General features: G+C 40.1%; 2 protein-coding genes across 2 annotated transcripts; both read right to left on the bottom strand.

Moving 5' to 3' along the window:
- Nucleotides 1-66: 66 nt before the first annotated feature.
- Nucleotides 67-5,839, bottom strand: LOC117255782 (G-protein coupled bile acid receptor 1). Its single transcript, XM_033624961.2, has 2 exons — nt 5,586-5,839; nt 67-3,408 (listed from the first exon to the last, which is right to left on the bottom strand). Exon 2 carries the CDS (start codon nt 3,346-3,348, stop codon nt 2,320-2,322), a length of 1,029 nt encoding a protein of 342 aa, XP_033480852.1. The 5' UTR covers nt 3,349-3,408; nt 5,586-5,839; the 3' UTR covers nt 67-2,319.
- Nucleotides 5,840-13,772: 7,933 nt separating this feature from the next.
- On the bottom strand, nt 13,773-23,166 carry aamp (angio-associated, migratory cell protein). The gene is made up of 11 exons (XM_033623190.2): nt 22,818-23,166; nt 20,256-20,396; nt 20,047-20,166; nt 19,766-19,905; nt 19,258-19,402; nt 18,438-18,521; nt 17,764-17,879; nt 17,537-17,631; nt 17,348-17,438; nt 14,587-14,741; nt 13,773-14,500 (listed from the first exon to the last, which is right to left on the bottom strand). The coding sequence occupies exons 1-11, from the start codon at nt 22,906-22,908 to the stop codon at nt 14,425-14,427; spliced, it is 1,254 nt and encodes a 417-aa protein (XP_033479081.1). The 5' UTR covers nt 22,909-23,166; the 3' UTR covers nt 13,773-14,424.
- Between the last annotated feature and the right edge of the window lie 382 nt (nt 23,167-23,548).

Genomic DNA, 23,548 nt, shown 5'->3' with positions numbered 1-23,548 from the left:
TATTTTGTAGGATATCATACAAACTGCTGTGTGTGCATTTTCGTAGGATATCATTCAGACTATTGTATGAGGATATGCTGACCCTGTTGACACGGTATTTCTTATAAAAAGGCAAACTGACATTTTTACACTTTTTTTTTAAGAATTAAACAACCTGTTAATTAATAAGCTCTGGAGGTGCTGGTTGGCAGATTTTGTTACATATGAGCAGAGCCAAGCAAAGCGAATATAGAGACATGAGAGTGGTATCAGTCTTCTCATTTCACCATCATAAATAAAGCAAATGTGCTTCTTCTCAAAATGTTAAGCTATTCCTTTTAGAATCCAGACACAATTCGGACAAATGTTTTTCTTTCCACCCGACACAGACGGCAGGCAGTCATTAGGAGCCGGAGCCCAACAGTCTCGTCCTGTCTTCATTTTTCCCTCTTCGGTTTTCCGGACATATACGTACAAACCAATGTGGAAAACATACTGGAACATGGCTTAGCAAAGCAACACCTACAAAAGACATACAAACGATGTACCTTGACCCCATGATGAAATCCCATCCCTCCTAATGTCCCATAACAGTTCAGACATTGTTTGCTCTTTAATTTGATTAAAGTCTGCTTTTCCTCTTCAGCTTTTCCGCCCACATACTGTCTGTGTACCTTTAAAACCACACTTTGACTGGGGACACAAATAGCATGACACACAGTCTGTGTTTGATCAAGTCTCAAATAAAAATCCAATTTCCCTTGGGTGGATCTTTACGACAAAACCTTTAGTCTTTATTAAATACAGGTATCTCTGAAGTCTTATTTTACAGTATTTAACCTTCCTGTAACAGTTTATCTAAATATGGCAGCTAACTCATTTCCAACTTGCACACACGGTTTTCACCTCATGTTTCTTTCCTGCATGTCCTTCCTGAAGCTCTATTTCCTCATGTCTTGTAGATGAATTAGGGACTGTGAATGCATCCCTCTCCCCTCTTCAGCCTGCATACCAGTATTTAGATAAACACTAGTGAGGGAAGTAGAAGTAAACATTGCAGGCAGGTGGGTGACAAATGGAGAAAGTCTTAGCACTGGTTAACCAGAGCAGGCAGCACAAAGAGAAATTATGATGTCTTTGAGCTTAATTTTTAAGATGTACAACACTGACACAAGGGTAGTTTTATTTAACCTAACTTCATCATGTTATCATACTGAGAATTTACATTTCAGGCATTATTATACCTGCTAAACACTAGCACATTGGCAGCATGAGCATGTTGCTCAAATGGTGTTATAGTCGTCTTTGAGACAATGATAAATGTTGTCCTGAAAACATGAACTACCTTTTCTTCATCTTTTCAGTTACATCTCCTGACACAACTCTGAAAGTATAATGGAAAACCATCAGAAATGGGGAGCCAAAGACAGAAATCATATTTCATAACCCAGTGTAGTGGTGGTAAAACAGAAAGTGGCTTTTTGTGTTCAGATCATTGATAAATAATTTCCTCCTGCAGGCCTTGACTAGTGGACTACGGATGATTATTAGGGCTAAGGGAAAGAGGAGGAGAGGAGGAAGGTATTTTTTGTTTTGCATTGGGATGAAAGTCAAAATACTGAGAATAAAGTTGTCATATTTAGAATAAAGTAAAAGTACCATTTTGAGAACCGTCAAAATGACTATTAACTTTACATTTCAAGATTAAAGTCGAACTTTTGAGAATAAATCGACCACAACTGTTAGTGCATATGACTGCCTCCATGAAATGCCTTGTGTAGATGATTTGCTGAACTTCAGAATTGGCTTTAAAAAGAAGGATATTATTTTTCCTTCAGCGCATGAACACAGTGTGCTAATAAATATTAGAACTTTGAAGAGAGCACTGTGTTTGATCAGGAGAAACAAAGTTAGCAAAACGTCATAATGTTAATGTGCACACAACGTGAAATTCTAACATCATTAGACATTTAAAATATCTTCAACCTGATTTTCTGATGTCATATCAGAATCCGGTACCAGCTGGGTTTCTTCTCAAGATTTCAACTTTTCTCGAAATGCAAAAAAAAAAGAAAAAAGAAAAAATACTTCCTCCCCTGATCTATTTGTGTTTTACCTGGCACTAATACTGGAGATTTAACTTTATTCTCAACATTTGGACTTTGTTCTTGACATTTTGACCATTTTCCTCATGCAAAATAAAAAAAAATCTTCCTCCCCCTTTTCTTCCCCTTATGCCTGGCCCTTATAATCTTTCATAATATAGATTACCGCGGGTATCAACCACCATCATTTCTTGCAGATTCATCTTCATAAATATTCCTATTTGTCAGTATTTTCTCAGACTGCCACCTCCTCTGATCCCTGCGTCCTTCGGCTCCATCTGTCTCTTAGTTTCTGGAGCAGTTTGTATGCAGGTTCTGTATACTGCCTGTTGGCTAGTCCGAGCACCAGCGGCACCACTGCCATGCTTCCAATACCAGTGCACGACAGTATAATATGAGTGGTGGAGCTCCACTTGGTGTCCGTCATCAAGAACGCCATGCAGACGTGCATGTAAATGAGATAGGGTACCCAGCAAGCGAGAAATGTAAACGACACTGCCACCACGCATCGAGTGTACCGCAGGTTCAGCCTCTGCTCTCGGTCCGAGGCCTGGCTTCCCCGCTCCACTGAGCGATGGAGGCGACAAATGTCCTTCAGCTGGCCTCGGGTGATCCATAAAACATGGCCAGTCATGCCAGCGATGGTAAGAATAGCAGGTAAGACGAGTCCATACACCTCCAAGTAGATAAAAGCATTGGGGAATACTCGCCTGTACGAGCAGCATGTGGTTTTGTTTGTGAAACAGTTTGAAAGTGACGTTATATTTTGGCTACTTGCACAACAGCCGTTCCAATCTGGCCCTGTCCAGTTATTCCACCCAAAAGCAGGAAGAGATGCGTACAGAAGTGGTGGCGCCCAAACCACAAGCAGTGCCAGAGGAAAGCTGCGATGCATCCACAGGTTATTGTAATGCAGGGGGTCAACGATGCAAATGTAGCGCTCATAGTGGACCATTACCAGGTTGAAGAGGAATGCCAGGAAGAGGAAGTTTGGGAACACGTGAGCCACCAAGCAGGAGCTAAAACTCAACTCCCGGTTCAGGCCCATTAAAGGGATAAAAGGCAGCGCCACGCCTGTGCACAGATCTGCCACTAACAGGCTGAGGAAGAAGTAGTTGGTCGTGTTGTGGAGCTGGCGGTTCCAGGCGATGCCTAAGATGATGACAAGGTTGGCCAGGATGATGGAAGTTGACAGCGGTATGGTGATGGCATAGATGAGGTGCTCCCCAGAGAGCAGAGCATGGGAGTCGTTGCAGTCCATCATGTGTGAAATCTGCCGACTTCCTCCCCTTTGCAGCTTGGCCCCACTCCCATCAAGGTACAGCTGCGGGGAAAGAGAAACATTGTTAAAGTAGCTGCCGAGGCCACAAAAGCTAGTTGGTAAGGGCTCATTTATGCTCAACCTTAGACATGTATACAAACACTAATGAAACCTTGCATTTATTTCGTCCATATTTGTGCACGTTTTCTGAAATCTTATAGAGGAAATGGAGCAGTACAACCGAAAGTTGTGGCGGCAGTGTAGCGTAGGTAAAGCAAGACATGACCCTACTGGTAATACAATGGAAAGAACTGTCCATCCACTCTGTCCTCTTGTGTCATCTAGTGGGTGTATCTATGCCAACATAAAGGACGCATGGAAGTATGAGGGCAGCGATGGTTACAATGTTTAAAATGACCCTGTCTATCTAGGTACATAAAAGTAAGGAAAAATTAGCCTTAAGATCAAACCGTTGTGTGGTTTGGTTTCATGTATCACATCAAGTAAATTGAAAGTTCTTGCTAATCTTTTTTGTGAAAATGTAGTTTGTTGTTGTTGCTCCAAAAACTTTAACAGACTCGAAGGAACTTGCAGAGGAAATGCAATTTACTGAAGATGAAAAATGAGATTTAATAGAAAAGGTAGCAGGCTGTGGAGCAGAGTGGATTATCAGAGATGGATTGTAGAATCAAACCAGCGAGAGAGGAAAACGCTGAACTGTGAGCTATACTCCAGATATTCAAGAAGATATAGTTATGGGAACCTCTTTAAAGTCAGTTTAACTGAATAAATGCTACAACTTCAGAGCTTGACATTCTGCAAAGATCACGCATTGTGAAGCATCACTTAAACTCCTGGGGTGACACATCAAAACCAAAAGCCGTAACTGAATATCAGGAATTTGAATACACTGTTGAAGTAAACAGGCTCGTTGAAAACTATGTCAGTAGTTCACCTATCCCAAGTGATGTTGGGCGAGAGGCGGGGTACACCCTGGACAGAGTACATTGATTATAAGGAACGAAATATTTACTGGCAACAGGTGACTTCAAGTTTAGGGGAGACTCATGGGTACCCATACAACCCATTTTCATTCAAATATCTTGAGGTGAGAGTTCAAGGTATCCTTTTGAAAATGGCCATGCCAGTTGTTCAGTTGCTAACATTTAGCCTAACTTTGGAGGATTATTTAATCCCTTTTCTGACAAGCTAAGCCCACATGGTTGGTGCCAATGGATGCATTGGGTTGTCAGCTTTTGAGGTAGTTAAAAAACAATAAGTGCACCAATTAAACCGCCTCTAAAGCAAAAAAATGGTACGGTGCATCATGTGTCACGCGTTAAGCGCTGTCCCTAGCATACACTGGATATGTCGCACTGCAGCTCGTTAACAGACAACCGCACAAAAATACTCCTGCTTTTACTGAAACATCTGTACCTCTGTGTTAGCTTAAGATCACAGAGTGGAGAGTCCCTTATTAAAGGCAATATCTTTTTGGCCGTTGTCTTTATAATGACAGAACCGTGGTCGTTTAGCTCGGGATATTTCTCGACCTCAACAGCAAGTCTCTCGTCATCCAGTCTTTGTTAGCTAACAGCTGAGATAAGAGCATGTGTTAGTGGACGTGAGGCTGCTGCTGTCATTCAATAATTCATCAGCTGAGACTCTGGAGTTACATCCCACTTTGTACCTATTATATTTTAGACCATAACATTTCCTGGAGATCATTTTACAAGTCTGTCTTTATGAACCAATTTATGGTCAGGGCAAATTCACACAACACACTTAAACCACACACATATATATGACACAGTTTTATGTCTATATGCTTTGTGATTACACTTTATTATTTCTAGTTATCTAGTATTACCTGCAACTGTGGAAAGGTGAACACTATATACTATGATGTTAAAAATAAATATTGCAGAATGCCAGTATTTCCATTGCCCACATATATTATGTATGATTTACAAGCAAGTTCAATGAAGGAAATTTTAAGGTATCAGAGTCCTGTTACAATTTAGCAAATAGTTTTTCTTTTCAACAATGTCTTTAATGCTATTTTGTTTGTGTTTTCTGCCTGGTTATGTTGGATTTATCTGTAAATTTATGTTTTTCCCCCCTGAAATGTGATTTAAAACCATTTTCCAGAGTTTTATTATCATTAAAGGAGGACAAACAAAATATGATGCAAAATATGAACTTTTTTAGACATAAAGCAACAAAACTAAGTGTTTTACCTTTTCAGGATGAACAGCCTGGTCATGTATCCTTTGGCGAAGGAAATGCAAATAAAACACAGCTTCTTATCACTCTCCTGATAACTTCAGGCCTGTTCCCCTGCATTTCACATCCATGAACAGGAGGTGCAGCCTCAGCCATAAACAACAGGAGTTTCTTCTTTATCCTTTAAGATCCTTTCAGCCACAGCAGCCTCACCACAAACTACAAGAGAGACAGAGCGAGCAGTGTAAGGCTGTTCCTCTCAGATACTTTAAAGGGGAAGTGCACACTGAAGGAGGAGGAGGAGGTGGCAGCAGTTATCTGTCATTTCCTGAGCTGGGGGGGTCGCTGATCACACTGAGGATGAGGCAAGCTGTGTCCACTAACCCTTCACCTACCAACTCATTTGTTTTTTCTATGCTCTTCTTCTTCTTTGCACTCACTTCCCTTCACCACAAATGCAGTGTACATCTGTGGATGGATGGAGGATGGAAAGCTGTTAGCATAAGAACATGATAAGAACATTCCTGGGTAACATGAGTTGGTCTGGCATGTGGTCTGGTTTCACACCCTCCATGATGGCCCCCAGACATTTCTATAACATGTATCATACATATTTATGGTCTTCAACTAAAAGCTCAGTTAGAGAATCAGGGTATGAGCATATAAAGTGTATCTTATCTTTTTTTCTTGGTATACATTTACAAGTGAATAAAAATGATCTTAGTTTGAAAAATAAACAATATAAATGTCTCTCAAATACACAAATAATTTTTAGAACATAATTTTCAGTTTTTTATAGTCTCAGGTGAAAAATAATACTGTTATCTGAATATTTTGAAGTGTCAACACAATTAATTCTTGGATAGGTCTATAATTTTGAGGATGTAGGGGATCCAAATCTGGATCTGGTTATTTAATTTTTATTTCATTTTATTTTATTTTATTTTATTTTATTTATTCCTTTAAAAAAAAAAATCAGCACTAGTGAAGTAGTATCTGTGCCCAAAATTGGCTGGGTAAATAAATAAATAAATGGGCATGGTACATGAGTAAAATTCATGTATTAATAAATGAGGAAATAAATAAATACAAATATTAATGTATAATAGTGCATGCTCAGATTTGTTTGCTTTCACCGCCAATGCTGCAATGTCTAAGTACCAAATACTTTAAAATAGCCCACTGCAGAGGCGCCATCTTGTGGCATAACATATTTTTGAATGCTAATTTAGACTTATTTTTAATGTTACCATATGGCTCATTTAAGGCTCACATTTTTTACAGATAAAAATAATAATAATAATAACAATAATAATAATAATAATAATAATAAATTGTGAACACAATAAAGCCTCCACAAAATATAACTTTAAGTCTTGCATGTGATTTATCCTGGCTTCATATGGGTAGAGGAAATTGCAGCTAGTCGCTAGGCTAATTTATACAATGTAAAATGCCATAGGCTAATGCTAACAACGTTAGCATGCTGTATTTGCATGGAAAATGTGTTTAGTATAGACAGTTGTTTTGTCAGTGAACCTTGTGAGTTGCAATGGAACCGAAATTTGTAACGTTACCTTTGCTAAATGTTGCTGTTGTCCCTGGCTTCATATGAGTAGAGGAAATGTCCGCTAGTTGCTAGGCTAATTTATACAATGTAAAATGCCATAGGCTTGTGCTAATAACGTTAGCATGTTGTATATGTGGGGAAAATGTGTCCAGATAAAGACAAGTACTTTGTCTGTGAATGCTGCGAGTTATAGTGAAGCCAATTTGTTTACTTGTGTTTGAAACTGTTGCTATTAAGCCATGTTTAATGTGTGTTCAACTTAACTTTACAGCACTTCACAGGGGAGTGTATCTATGTTTCCAGGGTTCTATGTTTACCAGGTTCTATGTTCCCCACTTAACCCTGCAAAAAAGGTTCTATGTTCCCCGCTTACACAAAAAAGGTTCTATGTTTCCTGGGTTTTATGTTGCCCGCTCAACCGAGCGCGAAACATAGAACCCTTTTTGCAGGGTTAAGTGGGCAACACAGAACCCAGGAAACATACAGTAGAACCCTGGAAACATAGGGATGACCCCCTTCACAGAAACCTCTGCCGCCAACTAGTGTTTTGGAGGTGTAACTGCAGAGCGACACAGTATAGGCTATGGAGTGAGAAACAGCTAGCCTTTTTATCCAAAGTTTAAAAATATTCATTGATCAATATGTCATATCTTAATTCAAATACAAACATGGATGTAAAAACACGTTATGATGAGTTACTGTAAATTTGGCTGCTAGTCGTTGCACCCAATTAACTTTACATTAAGTCACTGTAACTTGTTTTTATGTCTGTCTTTGTATTTGAATGAAACTAATAAGATAAAAATGTGTTAGTGAGGGTTTTTTTTAACAAAGCAACTAGCAGCACACTAAGTTACCTTACTGACTGTCCATCCAGATAGGTTTTACATACACAAGCACAGGATTTTCTTGTTTTTGCTTTCAAAAAGCTTTCAAAACTGCCACCCATTTTGTCATGCCATACTCTAAGGAGGTTAAAACAAATGCCAAGATGTATTTGCTCCATGTATTTGGGCCTCGACTGACCTAAACATATACATATACAACAGTGTGTACGTCTGAACTCATAACAGCTGTCACACACGTCTCATATTTAAACACAGCGTTGGATGGAAGGCCAGTGGTGACCTATTCTGTTAGCCAAACACGGAAGACTCCTTCACTGAGCAGACCTAGTGCTGGTAGAGATGGACGAGCTCCAGTCAGATAATGGTTTTAAACAGAGATGATTCCGAGCCAGGGAGCGTCTGGGAAGACACTACACAGGGAGGACAAGCTGGACATGAAACCACAACATCTTCACATTACAAAGGAGAAGATGGAGCATCTTGGCTGTCCGGGAAGTCCTTTTCAACAGTACACCAATGACCTAATCTTTTATTCTTTTATACTCAGTGTAAACATTTTGTGTTTTATGTGATATGATTAATTAAATGTCATCCACTACCTAGGCAAAGGACATCAAAGCTGATTTTGGTGACTTGTCCCAGGCTGGAGTTGTTCCAGGAGATGTTCCAGTTTTTAACTGCAGGGCTGCAGTTAAAACTGGAAATGAGTTACCACTTGGCACTCACAGTTTCGTTGTCTCAAAGTAAATGGGGTTTTTTAATGGGTTTTTGGTTAGGTGCCTGAAATAAAGTCTGCTTAATAGACTTTTACGTTTTGTTCTACAAGATAAAACACGTCCATAAATACCCAACTTGTGAATTTTGAAGCTTTTAGGGGCCTTAAAAAAGACGGTTGATGACAAGTGGCAAAATGAGACTACAGGACACCAGCCAAACACAGATTTACAGCCTCGTTGTGGTGATGACCATGAAAAAAAAAAGAATCATAAAAGTGGTGTTCATTTGTGAAGATTATCTCGCTGAACAAAACATGTTTGTATTATAAATTTTAGTTTGCCACAGAGTTTAGATCTGCAATAATCCAAAATCCAATGGAAAAATCCTATTGGATTTTTGACAAGGGAACCAAGGCGACGCTAACTTGCGCATCGGCCCACAGAAAAACCTCATTCCTGGAGTACTCCAATGACCATGTATCATGCCATTGACACTTTTCACAGGCTCTCATGCCACACGTCCATGGGCAGATTATGAGACAATGGGTCCGTGGGCTCGGATATCGAAAGGCCCCTCCACCTCTGCTACATAAGAGCAATACACACAGACTTTGTGGTGGTTTTGCCTCTAATTTTGCATGTGGTTATTTCATGTCCCACTAAGATCTTTTTTTTCTTTTTTGCCCGTTTTTGTAGTTACTATATTTTTTAGGGCTTTTTGCCTTTAATCGATAGGACAGTATTAGCGTGAAAGGGTGAGAAGGAGAGAGGCGACGACATGAAGCAAAGGGCTGTGGATCAGATTTGAACCCCCGGCTGCTGCGGCAAGGACAGAGCCCTTATACATGGGGGCCTGCTCCACCAGATGAACTACTGGGCACCCTTACTTTGCATCTCTTTGTTGTCATCTTGAGCCTGTTTGTACCTGGTATTATCATGTGTCTTGGGTGATCTGATCACACTGTTGACCACCTCTGAATGTGGTTTTAGTGATCGGATCAAAATGCATCTTGGTGGTTGTTTAACTGTCCATGTGTGATCAGATCACCAGAGATGCATGATAATACCAGGTTTAAACAGGCTGTTTGAGTCTGTTCCTGGATGTAGTCACAGTCCTCTCCATGCTACATACACATATTCAAAATATTTTAATTTGAATATAATAAAAAAAGATAAATAGGCAAAAAAAGAATATAGTATATCTAGATAGTACCTGATATCATCACTTGGCATGCACCATAGTTTATTACAGTACAACAGCTACCATGGTTACATAAAACCTATGTCCTCCTTTTTTATTTCATAGATAATAACATATTTTAAGATAATGACAGCCAAACTGGAAATGTCCCCAGCTGTCATTTCTGAAATCTGGGGCACCTTAATGTGGCACCACTTCCTTGCTCTCGAGGACACTGGATGATGATGCCGTACAACTCAATAGCAGCATAAACTGCATCCTAAAAAAGGATCATTAAGTTGAATCAACAGGCAGATGGGTGTATAATATTCCACTGGTATTTTCTATACACTTAAGTTGTTAATATGTCAATAATAGGACCAACTGAATCCCTTACTAACAATATTTTTAACCAGGTAATGTCCTGTTCTCTGTAAATGCAAAGTGTTTTTGTGAAACAGATGTATTTTTGATGGGTTTTTCACTTGCCTCCTCTTCCCCCCACCTCGACATGTTTACCTTGGCATCCGCATCCGACTCTCTCTGCTCCACTGATTTGTTCAGCATCTGTTGTCAGCACAGCAGCCCGCAGAGAATACGAGCTGCGATTTAATAAATGAGGCTTCAGCCCTGTCGAGGTCTAAAGGTGATAATCCTTTAGGCCCCTCCTAGCCTTTGTGTTCGCGTGGGCTGACCTTTGAGGCCAAATACACTGCTGTGACAGATGAGGAAAACATCCTCCTGCCAGTGAACGCTGCACATGACAGGTGTTACTTTCCCCTGGTCGCTGCAGCTGCAGGCAACAAAGCAGCTATTGGATAAGTTTTGTGAAACATATTTTGAATAACGCAGAAATAAATAAATGTGCATGGCTTTTTTTAAATTCCATGCCCACACTACCAGACTCAATCTGTTTTAACAATGCGTTTAAGAAGCAGGCAAACATGTTTGTGCATGCAAGTGTTTCACCGCCTGTCTGTCTGGTGAGTTATGCATGTTCATGTGTGCAAATTTGGACACAGACAATGACTGCATGAGCTGAGGATCCAGGTACAAGGAAGAAGCACTTGTACACAGGATACTGACAGACAAATAACCTAACAATAGAGCTAAAGGAAGAGATCAGGTTTTGGCCTTGAAATAAGACTTTTAAACACTCATAAGGAGGAGCAGGGAGGAGAGCAGCAGTGTTTGGAAGCCATACATTACACCGAATCCCAAGGAGTTTCCTCTCTGTTAACTCTGGTCTTTATCAAGGTCTGATTTCATACCCATTAACACGAGGGATTTTACACTGGCCTCTGCAGCGAGTCACTGCTGAGGTGTTTTGAAACTGCAGTAACGCTGTGACCTTTTCATTTAACACACACAGATAGCAAACACTCCGTCTCACACACACACCGATGTGACCAGCAGCTTGGCCTGCGTTAAAGCATTGACATAGCAACAAGTGCGAAAGTGGCCAGTGAGCTAATGTACTTCCTGTTTGTTGGAAACACGCGTTGGGGGAGCTAAGTGTCATGATTGCTCTGTTTTGTACAGTCAACAACATCCACTTGTTTCACTGCTAGTTACACAAAGGGTTTTTTTGCACTTATTTTATCATCATCAAAAGACAAATTTCTTAATTCTATTAAGTATTTTCTATTGTACAGTACAGGCCAAAAGTTTGGACACACCTTCTCATTCAATGCGTTTTCTTTATTTTCATGACTATTTACATTGTAGATTCTCACTGAAGGCATCAAAACTATGAATGAACACGTGGAGTTATGTACTTAACAAAAAAAGGTGAAATAACTGAAAACATGTTTTATATTCTAGTTTCTTCAAAATAGCCACCCTTTGCTCTGATTACTGCTTTGCACACTCTTGGCATTCTCTCGATGAGCTTCAAGAGGTAGTCACCTGAAATGGTTTCCACTTCACAGGTGTGCCTTATCAGGGTTAATTAGTGGAATTTCTTGCTTTATCAATGGGGTTGGGACCATCAGTTGTGTTGTGCAGAAGTCAGGTTAATACACAGCCGACAGCCCTATTGGACAACTGTTAAAATTCATATTATGGCAAGAACCAATCAGCTAACTAAAGAAAAACGAGTGGCCATCATTACTTTAAGAAATGAAGGTCAGTCAGTCCGGAAAATTGCAAAAACTTTAAATGTGTCCCCAAGTGGAGTCGCAAAAACCATCAAGCGCTACAACGAAACTGGCACACATGAAGACCGACCCAGGAAAGGAAGGCCAAGAGTCACCTCTGCTTCTGAGGATAAGTTCATCCAAGTCACCAGCCTCAGAAATCGCAAGTTAACAGCAGCTCAGATCAGAGACCAGATGAATGCCACACAGAGTTCTGGCAGCAGACCCATCTCTAGAACAACTGTTAAGAGGAGACTGCGCCAATCAGGCCTTCATGGTCAAATAGCTGCTAGGAAACCACTGCTAAGGAGAGGCAACAAGCAGAAGAGATTTGTTTGGGCCAAGAAACACAAGGAATGGACATTAGACCAGTGGAAATCTGTGCTTTGGTCTGATGAGTCCAAATTTGAGATCTTTGGTTCCAACCGCCATGTCTTTGTGAGACGCAGAAAAGGTGAACGGATGGATTCCACATGCCTGGTTCCCACTGTGAAGCATGGAGGAGGAGGTGTGATGGTGTGGGGGTGTTTTGCTGGTGACACTGTTGGGGATTTATTCAAAATTGAAGGCACACTGAACCAGCATGGCTACCACAGCATCCTGCAGCAACATGCCATCCCATCCGGTTTGCGTTTAGTTGGACCATCATTTATTTTTCAGCAGGACAATGACCCCAAACACACCTCCAGGCTGTGTAAGGGCTATTTGACCAAGAAGGAGAGTGATGGAGTGCTGCGGCAGATGACCTGGCCTCCACAGTCACCGGACCTGAACCCAATCGAGATGGTTTGGGGTGAGCTGGACCGCAGAGTGAAGGCAAAGGGGCCAACAAGTGCTAAACACCTCTGGGAACTCCTTCAAGACTGTTGGAAAACCATTTCAGGTGACTACCTCTTGAAGCTCATGGAGAGAATGCCAAGAGTGTGCAAAGCAGTAATCAGAGCAAAGGGTGGCTATTTTGAAGAAACTAGAATATAAAACATGTTTTCAGTTATTTCACCTTTTTTTGTTAAGTACATAACTCCACATGTGTTCATTCATAGTTTTGATGCCTTCAGTGAGAATCTACAATGTAAATAGTCATGAAAATAAAGAAAACGCATTGAATGAGAAGGTGTGTCCAAACTTTTGGCCTGTACTGTATATATTTGTCATTGTCGTGGGGAGACAGGAGGATATATGTGGTGTTCAACAGGAGTAATGCCTTAATAAAACTCTCAATAGATTCTGTGTAGTGCTGGAGGCACCTTGAGCTAAGGATGACCTCATCTATTAAATGATAAAAAGCTAAATTTGGTATTAAAGATGAGGTATTACACATTTGGGCTTTTCTAAATCAAGGTCAGTTGTTATGACTGTGCTCACCACCTTCAGATTTACAGTTTTCTACCTTTAATCATATCGCGGTTGTGGTTTTGGGAAACTTCCTTAAGGGTCCTGTCGTCTCCAAACTGACTCCTCTTTTTACTCATATCTGATAAAACAGATAAAGCAGATCTGAGTTAAAACTGAATCAGTCTAAACAAGGAAAGAGCCCACATAATTTTTCCCATCCCTCTATGTTAGCGTGACGTAAAAAAATGTCCACTTTTGTCCTCAAGTATGAACTCAGTGCTTCGTCTCCTCTAAACTGACACACAGACAAAAACAGATTAAAGCATGAACTATTTTCTCAGATGAGGTTTAAGAAGTGGGGGTGGACATTAGTCACACACAACACGGTCCTTGGTTAAGCTTCCATGCTTACCCAGAACAAAGTATATTATTTATTATTTTGTATTTACACTTGAGTTTACATCAAAAACTTGGCGAGATAATTCCTGCGTCTGGAAGACCGCACACACCCTCGAGGGGTTAAGTAGGACTTTAAGAAATTCAGTCCTCACATTAGACAAAAAATAAATCCAATTATGGAAGAAATCATAGTGACATCAAAGAGAATTCCTCTTTTCTGTCTTGTTTTATCTCGAAAAACATTTTGGACAGAACATTAAAAAGGGATGTCAAAGGCAAAGCACACTGTAATGTATCACTCTGACTATTTTCCTGTTTAGTCTCTCAGATTCTTCAACAAGAGCATACTTAACAAAGTAACCAGGAACAGCTTGTTATAAACAAAATGAAACTCCCGTGTTGACAAGATCAAAACTACTTTAGGCGTGTTTGAATTATCACAACTGAAGTCCTGATGAAAACTGAAATTATTATCTTTTGGATGCTACAATCCTTCTGAAGCAGGTCAGATAAGATGTTGACACCACACCTTTTAAAATCCTGAGGAGCTGGGAAACATGTTCTCTGATGCCAGAGAGCAAAAATAGTCTGATCATGAAATGTCTCTGCTATTTCTCTTGAAATATTTCCTCCGCTCTTCTTCCCATCTCCTTTCTTTGTGCTCTCTTTACCGATCAGGTCTTTGGAGACAGAAGACTTTGGCCTGGTGGTCTCCTGAAGCAGTTACAGCGAGAGTCGCTTCCCTGAAGGACACATCAACCACAACGAGAAAAATCAACCCAATGTCACATTTTGACAGAGACAATACCTCATGTGGAAATAGTCGTACCTATTGATGGTGAAGTCGAGGACCTCTGCGACGTGGCCACGATACTCGGACACCATGTTGCCCGAGCGAGCGTCCCATAGGCGCAGCGCTCCGTCTAAGCAGCAAGTGGACACCACAGAAGAAGACTCTTCCCACTGCAGGTGAACGATGCCAGCCTGGAGGAACACAGAGAGGGGCTGTAGGTCATGGCAGCAGCTGTGAACAGTTGGCATTTCTAACTCTAACCCCACCTTAACACTGGTTAGGCAGCTAACTGAACCAAAACTGAAAAGGTGATGATATGTCAACAGCAAAAAAATATCTATATCGTGGTTAATGCACAATTAATGTGTATGGAAGCCCTTAAGAAAAGATTTTTTTTAGGTAATTATAAATGAATATCTAAAATAAAATGAGAAATAATACAAAGTCACAACTTTGAAAAAGCTTTAAGATACTAACTCTCTGTTGAGATACAAAGTCATTACTTTGAGAAGGTTTCTCATTAGTTTGAGATACTAACTCATTATTTTAGATACTACATCATTATTTTAACCCTTCAGATATCCTTCACAAGTATTTAAACCTTTGGACTTTGTTAAAACCTTTGAACCTTTTTTTCCCTCAAAAACAAGGGGGAAAAAAGACATTGAGCAACTTGGTAAGACCCATAATAAATTTAGAAAATTATTTTTAAAAAATGACGGAAAAAACAAACAAAGCTAAGGACAATGTATATATAATTATTATCATTTTACAATTTAAAATTATGTAACAGAATTATCATAATTTTAAGCACTCTTTCAAAGTCTTTTTTTTAATACTAATTTTCTTGTTTATAATTTTCTCTTATTATTAACAGGGGTTAAAGCAAGAAAAAATTTTGTGCCTGAAATGTGGAGCACGGAAGATTTGTGAGCGGGGGGCTTGGTGTTGTGGTCACAAAATGAAGAAATAGAAATGTATGTGTTACAAAGGAACGTGTTTATTATCAAAACGAACAAAAAGATTATAGCTTTAGTAGTTACTTTTCAGATTAAACCTTTATAGCATAATGAGTTTATAAATAAAGATTAAACTTTCAGTGGTTGCCAGACTTTTTGACTTATAGCTCCTACATCTCTTTTTGCCTTGGTGCTAATTATTATTAGAAGCTAAATCATTTAGGTTGTTTGCAAAATTGTATCGTGCTTGATGTGAATTAAACAGGCAGTTACGTCGAAATTTCGCCTCTGGGCAAGCATGTCATCATTGAAATGGATCATATAATGTTGTGGTGGTGACTTTAAAACTTCAGCATAGAGGATTTTTATTGCAACTTTCGTTCGTCTGGTTTCTGTTACCTTACCTTCAAAATTAGCGCTGGCTTACCGGAGCCTCTCCTGCTCTGTCTGTGCTCTGTGTCTCAATGTGACATGATGTGAAAGCATGCACAGGCATCAGTGTTGATTGGCTATCACTTGTGCCGTGTAACCAATCAGAGGGGGCTGTAGGCAGGACATTGTTACAAAGCTCAGTGCAGTGGGGACTGCATGCTGGGAGGGACACGGCTGTATCAGAGCCAAAGGAGCGACTTTTAAAATACATTTATTTGAACGGTTATTGATGAATAAACATCCGATGCTGATTATGGTAAACAGTAGGTTGTGTTTACTCGCACACTGTGCGCCTAAATCATTTTCCCGGTTCGCACATATATATATTTTTAGGGGCAAATGCGAGTGAAATGCTCACACTGTAGAGCACTTCTGCCCGTGCCGGACAGAAACTTTGCCACGCCGGAAATCCGGTGCTGTGCTGGAGAACTTTAACCCCTGTATTAATTTCTTGATAATTTTTGGGGAATTTCTTCTTTCATTGCGCATTGCCTTCTTCCCGTGTTTTTAAAAAACAAGCCACTTTACTCAGGTTTCAAAGATATTAAGATACAGAGACATTTTTTTGAGATGCTAACTCACTATTTTGACATACTATGTCATTATTGTAAGATACTTAGTCATTATTTTAATATACCAAGTCATTTTTCAAAAAATGCTAAATCATTATTTTGAGATACTAAGTCATTTTTTAACATACTGCATCATTACAGACAAAACTCACTAATTTAACATACTATGTCATTATTTTAAGATGCTAAATCATTTGAAACACTAAGTCATTATTTTGAGATTAAAAAAGTCATATTTTGAGATATAACTCACTATTTTGAGATACTAACTTCAAAATACAAACTATTTGAGAAAGTTTCTCATTATTCTGAGATACTAAGTCTTTATTTCCAGAAGGTTTCTCATTATAATGAGTTACAGGCAGTGCTAGGAGTCAGTACTCAATACCTTTAAGGTATCAACTGACATAACCCAGTAGCAAGTTGTATTGAAACTTCTCTTTCAAACCGTATCTGCATTCAATCTTTTATCTACACAGAGCTAGAGAAAAATTACTGTTTGTTTGGTTTGCTCACAGGCAATCATCCCAAGCATTAATTTAGTGTGACCTGTGATTGGCCCAATACCACAGAAGCTGCAAGCCATACAGCCTGTGGTGTGGTGAAGTCAAGCACAATGTATTTGATGGAGCTGCTTTAACAGTTATTTAATAATATTTTTAAAAATGTAGTCGTGTAAAAAAACATTATCCGCCCACAAAAAACATTAGCTCAACTAGCCCTCCATGACGGTACCAGAAGTGGTTGCTAGGAGATTTTAAGTATACAGAGTTATGACTAGTGAGAGAGTATGCATGACGAACTACACTAAACAAACTGTCTACTGCTGGTTACCTCATGTTGGCACCTGTGCCTCAGGACATGTGTTGACAGGTCATATATGGCCAGAGTCCCATCCAGGTATGCCACTGCTACGAGAGGCAAGCTGCAAAAGAAGTGAAACGTTTAGGAAACTGACGCAGAAATGTGAAACGATGTCAGTACGGACACTTTTCTGCACTTTAACATGAGGTTTCAACTCACACGTTGCAGAATCCCACAGATTCAACAGAGTTGGATTCTTCCCTGTCTCTTGACCCTTTGGCTTTGCCTCCCTCCACAGAGTACTCCCCGACCACCTTTACACACAAACAACACATTCAGATTGGACGCTGATGAAGAACACTTAATGTTTCTGAGCTGCTGCTGTGCTTTATTATAGCACACGACACAACGTTCTCCATCTTTTATTAAGTCGCTCCGACACCCACCTTGCCTGTGGTGGTGTTGATGAGCTTGGCAGAACCGTCCACTGAACCTGTCAACACCAGGGAGCCGTCCTTGTTGCACGCCAGGCAGGTCAGCGCCCCCTTGTGTCCTTCCTGACCTGTTGAATGAGACAAAAACAAATCCTTAATGTAATCATAAAATGTATTTTCTCAGTCTTATTCTTCAAAGAGACCACAGAGACTCTGACCCTGTTTGTACTGTGGACCACCAACTGTTTTAAAATCAGGCCTGATGACTGAGTTTATTTTTCTTACAGAATTAGTTTACGGAGTTTATGTCTGCTGCTCTTTTCTGTTTTATTGGGCTCCAACTCTAATGTCTGATTATTTTACAGGCTCACTTATTGGCTTTTATTTATTGTAGTCTTCTGTTTATTTTCTTCTATGAAGCAATGACCTCTCCTAACCCTGTCTCATCTCAATAAATGCCAGAATGACTTTCCTTTTGTGGCCAGAGCAACTGAGTCACATGAAACGTTCCTGTAACAGGCTTTTAACTTTAACATAAATATCTCCTCATTGTCTCTCCTCAAATCTTTATAAATGCATTTATAAAAGTTGACTCCAAGTCACCGAGATAACAAAAATCTACTTAAAATCTGAAGAGAAAAAGCTACCAGCAGGATGAAGCTACTTTTCAGAGCTGCCAGACTCACCTTTAATGACGTGGACAGCATTTCCCTGCTTTAAATCCCACACACGCACTGTCCCATCCTCGTAACCCACCACAGCCCGTTTACCTGGAGGAAAATGAAAACAATATAAATGAATAAATACACATTTAAAGACTTTTAAGGCCTTTATCCTTTAATCGAGTTCATTCTGTCTGATTTATCATATGTTTTGGGCCCAGACACAAATAGTGAGCAATAAATAACAGGGTGAAAACGCTAAATTGGCTAATAAATTGTGGCCAAATTGTTCCAGCTGAATAACCAGCTGTGTCTATAATGTGAATTCCTGGATAATAAATGTTCATCTCCAATTTTCTGTGGCCCCATTAGTATTTGTTTGCATCATGACACAGCAGATCACAACCTGGTTAAGCAGTTTGAGTGAGAACATAACCACAAATACTCATATACTGAATAACACAATGTATTAAGACTAATATAAAAGATAATTGTATCACACAGTGTTACAAGACACTTTTATGGGAGAGCTTATCCTTTTTTATTATTTATTTTGATTATTTTATTTCCTGTTTTAAGTGATTTTCTTACACATTATAGTCTCAGTACAAGACGGCATTTAGACACACTGTTAAATCACAAGTCTCCACCCCACCTGCATCACCACTGCCCCCAAGATTATAAAGCTCCACCCTTCATGCCTGTGACTCTCTTTTTCTCTCCAAACATGCAAGGCAGATAAAAGAGATGACTGATATACCTGAGTTTAAACTGTTGTTAAGAGAAAAAGAGTAATGCTATAGCAGATGCACTGATGATTGTGTCTTATTTTCCCATCCCTCACCATCAGGCAGGACTTTGCCGCTGGTGGCCTGGCACGCAGAACTCTGGAAGGTTTTACAGTCTCCTGCAGGGATCTTCCACATCCACACGTTGCCGTCGTCTGTTCCCGCCAGCAGCACCGGCGCGCAGGGATGCCACTCCAACCACTGAGGAGGAAGCAGGACAGACAACCACAAATTTACTTTACTTTAATTTCACAGTGATTATTTCCTTCTTATTACCACTGGAATTTTCTACTAGTGGCCAATGAGCAGATCTTGTAATTATTGTGGGTTGTGTGCCTTGCTAAATGGCAACTCAGCAGTCGCGGTTGATCATTCACTTCCTCCGCAAGACCACAAATTCTTAGCCTGAGTGCTCATCCCCTCTTACTTCCTCATAAATTCCTTCAGCCCTAATAAAAGACTTTACACAAGTGCTCACAGATGCACAAACTAAACAGCTGCATGTTCAGGCTGATGCAGTGTTTCTGGATTACACTCTTAAAATTCTCTGCACTGAAGCCCTACCTCCAGGTCCCCCACTTCAAAGGACCAGATCTCCTCTTTGGTTTCTATTTTCCACACTTTAATCATGCCGCTCATGTCACCCGAAGCCACCATGGAGGAGTCGTGGCTGAACACGGCGCACGTCACAGAATCTTTGTGGCCTGAGGAGACAAAGAGAAATAAGTGATTTAGTAAACGCAGCTTGTTCTGTCACAACTACAGTTTAACTGCAAATTTCCTCAACTGGCAAAATAAACTGACTGTGAACAGAAGGATGCAAACATGCTTGTGAACGCTCTCACCTGTACACTCTAACAGAACTTCTCCATCGCTCACCCTCCATACGAATGCCTTATCGTCCTCTCCTCCTGTTACAGCCATGCTGTTTGTCGCAGGATCCAAACTCACGCAGAACACTGAGCCTGGACAGACGACGGGAGAGAGCCATTTAAAGGTTTAACAGACTGAATCTATATAATAACAACAGCAGATAATTTAGTTAAGGTGCTACCATTGTGTTTGGAGAAGGTGAGCTCGCTGTCGTCCTGGTCTGCCTCAGCTTCCATCTCGTCCTCAGTCTCCCAACCTTCGTCATTATCTGCGTTTCCAGCGTCTTCAAAGTCGACATCTCCCAAGTCGTCAGCCAAGTCATCTTACAGTGAGAGAGAAAGAAAATTAATTGTAATAAGGACATTTTCTTTAGTGGTTTTATTACCTTAGAATGAGCTGTTTATATCTAGATAGGGAGCGGGTCCTCGTCCACTGAGTCTGCCATGTTGCTCCACTATGTTTCTGTGTGTCCAGAGTAGACATACCTGGTTCTAGAAACAGTCGTTTGTGTTTATGCATCAGCCACCATAGTAAGCAGCCTCTCCGCAACCAGAGTGGGGGAAAAACACTGATTTTTTTTAACGTGAAACTACTTTATACAGTGTTTTGCCAGTTTAAATTACCTGGGACCTCATTTATAAAAGAGTGCTTAGGATTCATACTAAAAGTTGACATGCGCCCAAAAGCTGAAAATGGCATGCACCAAAAAATAATCTGATTTATAAAACCATGCGCACACACACTTGCACGCAATGTTCTCTTTATAAATCACAGACCTCCTGGAGTTGTGCGCACCCAGATCCGCCTCATATTCTGCCCTCTACACGCCCTAGTTCAACCATAAATGGTCATGCAAATCACCTCATGAATGCGATCTGCATATAAATGAGCCGGCATGCGAGTGGTCTCTCGTTGTGAGTCACGGCAACAGGTGTGAGAAACGAACCAAAAAATGGAATTTCTCCGAGACTGAGCTAGAGACCCTTTAACGGGAGGTGGAGGACTGAAGAAAGATTTTATTTGGTGGCCACAGCAGCGGGATCACTAATAAAAGAAAGCGAAAAAGTGGCAAAACATCAACACTGCTGATGCTGTCAGCTGTGTCTGTGGGACTGCACGGACAGTGACAGAGGGAAAAAAAAGTGGTCTGATCTAAAGGCAGACCAAATATTTCTAGTCCTTTACCAACATGTAGTTAATGTGTTGCTTTTAAATTTGAGGATGTTTGACATTGATGTGCGACATAAAGAATCACATTTATTAAAGGTGGAGGCAAAAAAGAGTATGTGCCAGTGCCATCTTGCGCAATTACGCACAAGGGTCACCGCAGTATTTATATGTTTATGGCAATTAGTCTGATCAGACACCTGGCCTGAATTACAGCATGAACCAGTGGTATCCCCGTCCCAAAATACAATGTGTAATTTTAAATACAATTCAAAGATGAAAGTGTAATAGGCGAACACGTTTCTTCATGCCGGTTTTGTCATGAACAGCACATGTCTAAGTAGGGCTGATGAAATGAGTGTAACAGTTGTGCTTAATGGCTGTATTTCGAGACATGAATGCACTGGAAATACTTGGCTAAATAAGTAAATATATTCCATGCAGTCGCGCCGTCCTCTCCCCCTCCTGCGCTCACAGAGTGGACAATGAGACGTTAGAGGCAGTGCGGATTAAATACATATTTAGAATTTAGAATACGTATTTTTATGAAACAATTATCACTCACTCTGAGCGCAAAATAAGGCTGCTGGATTTAATTTCAATGATAACGTGGATCTAAGGTGGATATAGTGTGACATTAAATTTGTGTGAGACATCAATAAAAATCTGACTCCACTTCTCCACCTCGCCGTCTGCGTCGCCACTTCCCAGTGTCTCCAAAATGTGCGCACGCATGACTCAGAGCTTGCTTACAGGTGCGCATATTCTCCCGCCAAGTTTATTTTTATAAATCACAACCTTTGCGTGGGAAGTGGCGTACGCCACTTTCAAGCCCTGTTTTGTGCGTAAGCAAGCTTTATAAAGAGGCCCCTGGTCTGTTTGTTTTGGAGAGGAAGGGACCTCTACGGATAATTCGGCTCCCGATAAAAACCTTCTAAACATTTAAAGCTGTAGAATATCCTAACCGCGAAAAGTTTCACCTGGTTGCAATCTACAATCCTCGCCACTAGATGCCACTAAATCCCCCTAGACCTTACACACTGTTCCTTTAAATATGTATAGAGAGGAAGAAGAAGGCCACACAAGTTCAAATAAGGGACAAAATATGACACACAAAATATATATAAAGTAAAATAAATTAGGCAGTTATTACAAATATATAAATTGAATTTAAACCATAATAGAGTAAATGTATAATTATGAGTATGTGTATATAAATATACAGTTTTGTGGGCTGTGGGATGAAGCTGTCCCTGAGCCCGGTGGTGCAGTAAATAACAATAAAACAAAATAAACAGGAAAAATAGTACAGTTATAAGGAGCTCGAGACGCGGCAGGGATCCTCGGCGCCATCTTACTCTGTTCATTTAATAATTAAGACAAAAGGTGATGATTTAAAGGAGTAGTCAGCCAGAAAATGCCCCACAAATCCTGAGGTACGCCCCCCAACTTCTGTCACCAAGTATCAATTTAGCTGAGTAGTAAAGCGACTAAATGAAATACAAAGCAAATTTCTAGTCTGACACTAGTTGTCAAAAGTGACCTGTAGTACAGTAATAAACAGTTTTCAACCAACCAGGACAAGGCTCCGTGTCGTTTAGGTCGATGACTTCGATGATTTCCTCATCTCCGTGGAGCTCAATCTGATTCTCCTGCGTGTTATCCATGCTGCTGTTAGCGGGCTAAACGCTAGTTAAACAACCGAAAACTAGTACAACACCGCGAGTAAAGCTAGCTAACCTCACTTTAGGTTAACTCACTTTTAGCTACAGACTTGCAGAGTCTTAACGCGGGTTAATGTCACACTTTCACTCGTTACACTTAGTGTAATGTGAATTTAAATAGATAGTAGTCAAGTGTCGGACTGTATCCCCATGTTTTCTTCACATGCTGAGGCGACTGGAGGGACAGACGCACGATGATGACGTTTGACATCGTCACACCTTTCGTGTTGTTTACTTCCGTGTCCGGAAGATGGCGGTGTTTTATAAATTAAATACATGATAATACCGCTCAGAAAATAAAATAAAATAAAATAAAAATAAAACACACCCCATAATCAGTTTGGAGTGTGTTTAAATTACCGGAGTTGATTTACAAAGATGATTTGACCTCTTATTGTATTATTTCTCCTCATAAACATTGTCATTATCCTGAAACAAATCGTTTTGTATGAGACGTTATCATTATATCGTTATGTCACTTTCCCTTTTATATACTTTTACATAAGATTTTACTACTGCGAAACCCTAAATATTAGCAGTAGTATTTAATTTCATTATTTTTATTTATAGAAATTCATATATT

Source organism: Epinephelus lanceolatus, chromosome 24 (assembly GCF_041903045.1).
Source record: "Epinephelus lanceolatus isolate andai-2023 chromosome 24, ASM4190304v1, whole genome shotgun sequence".
Taxonomy (NCBI): Eukaryota; Metazoa; Chordata; class Actinopteri; order Perciformes; family Serranidae; genus Epinephelus; species Epinephelus lanceolatus.
The sequence above is the reverse complement of the archived record's forward strand: the minus strand, read 5'-3'. Positions and strand labels throughout refer to the sequence as shown.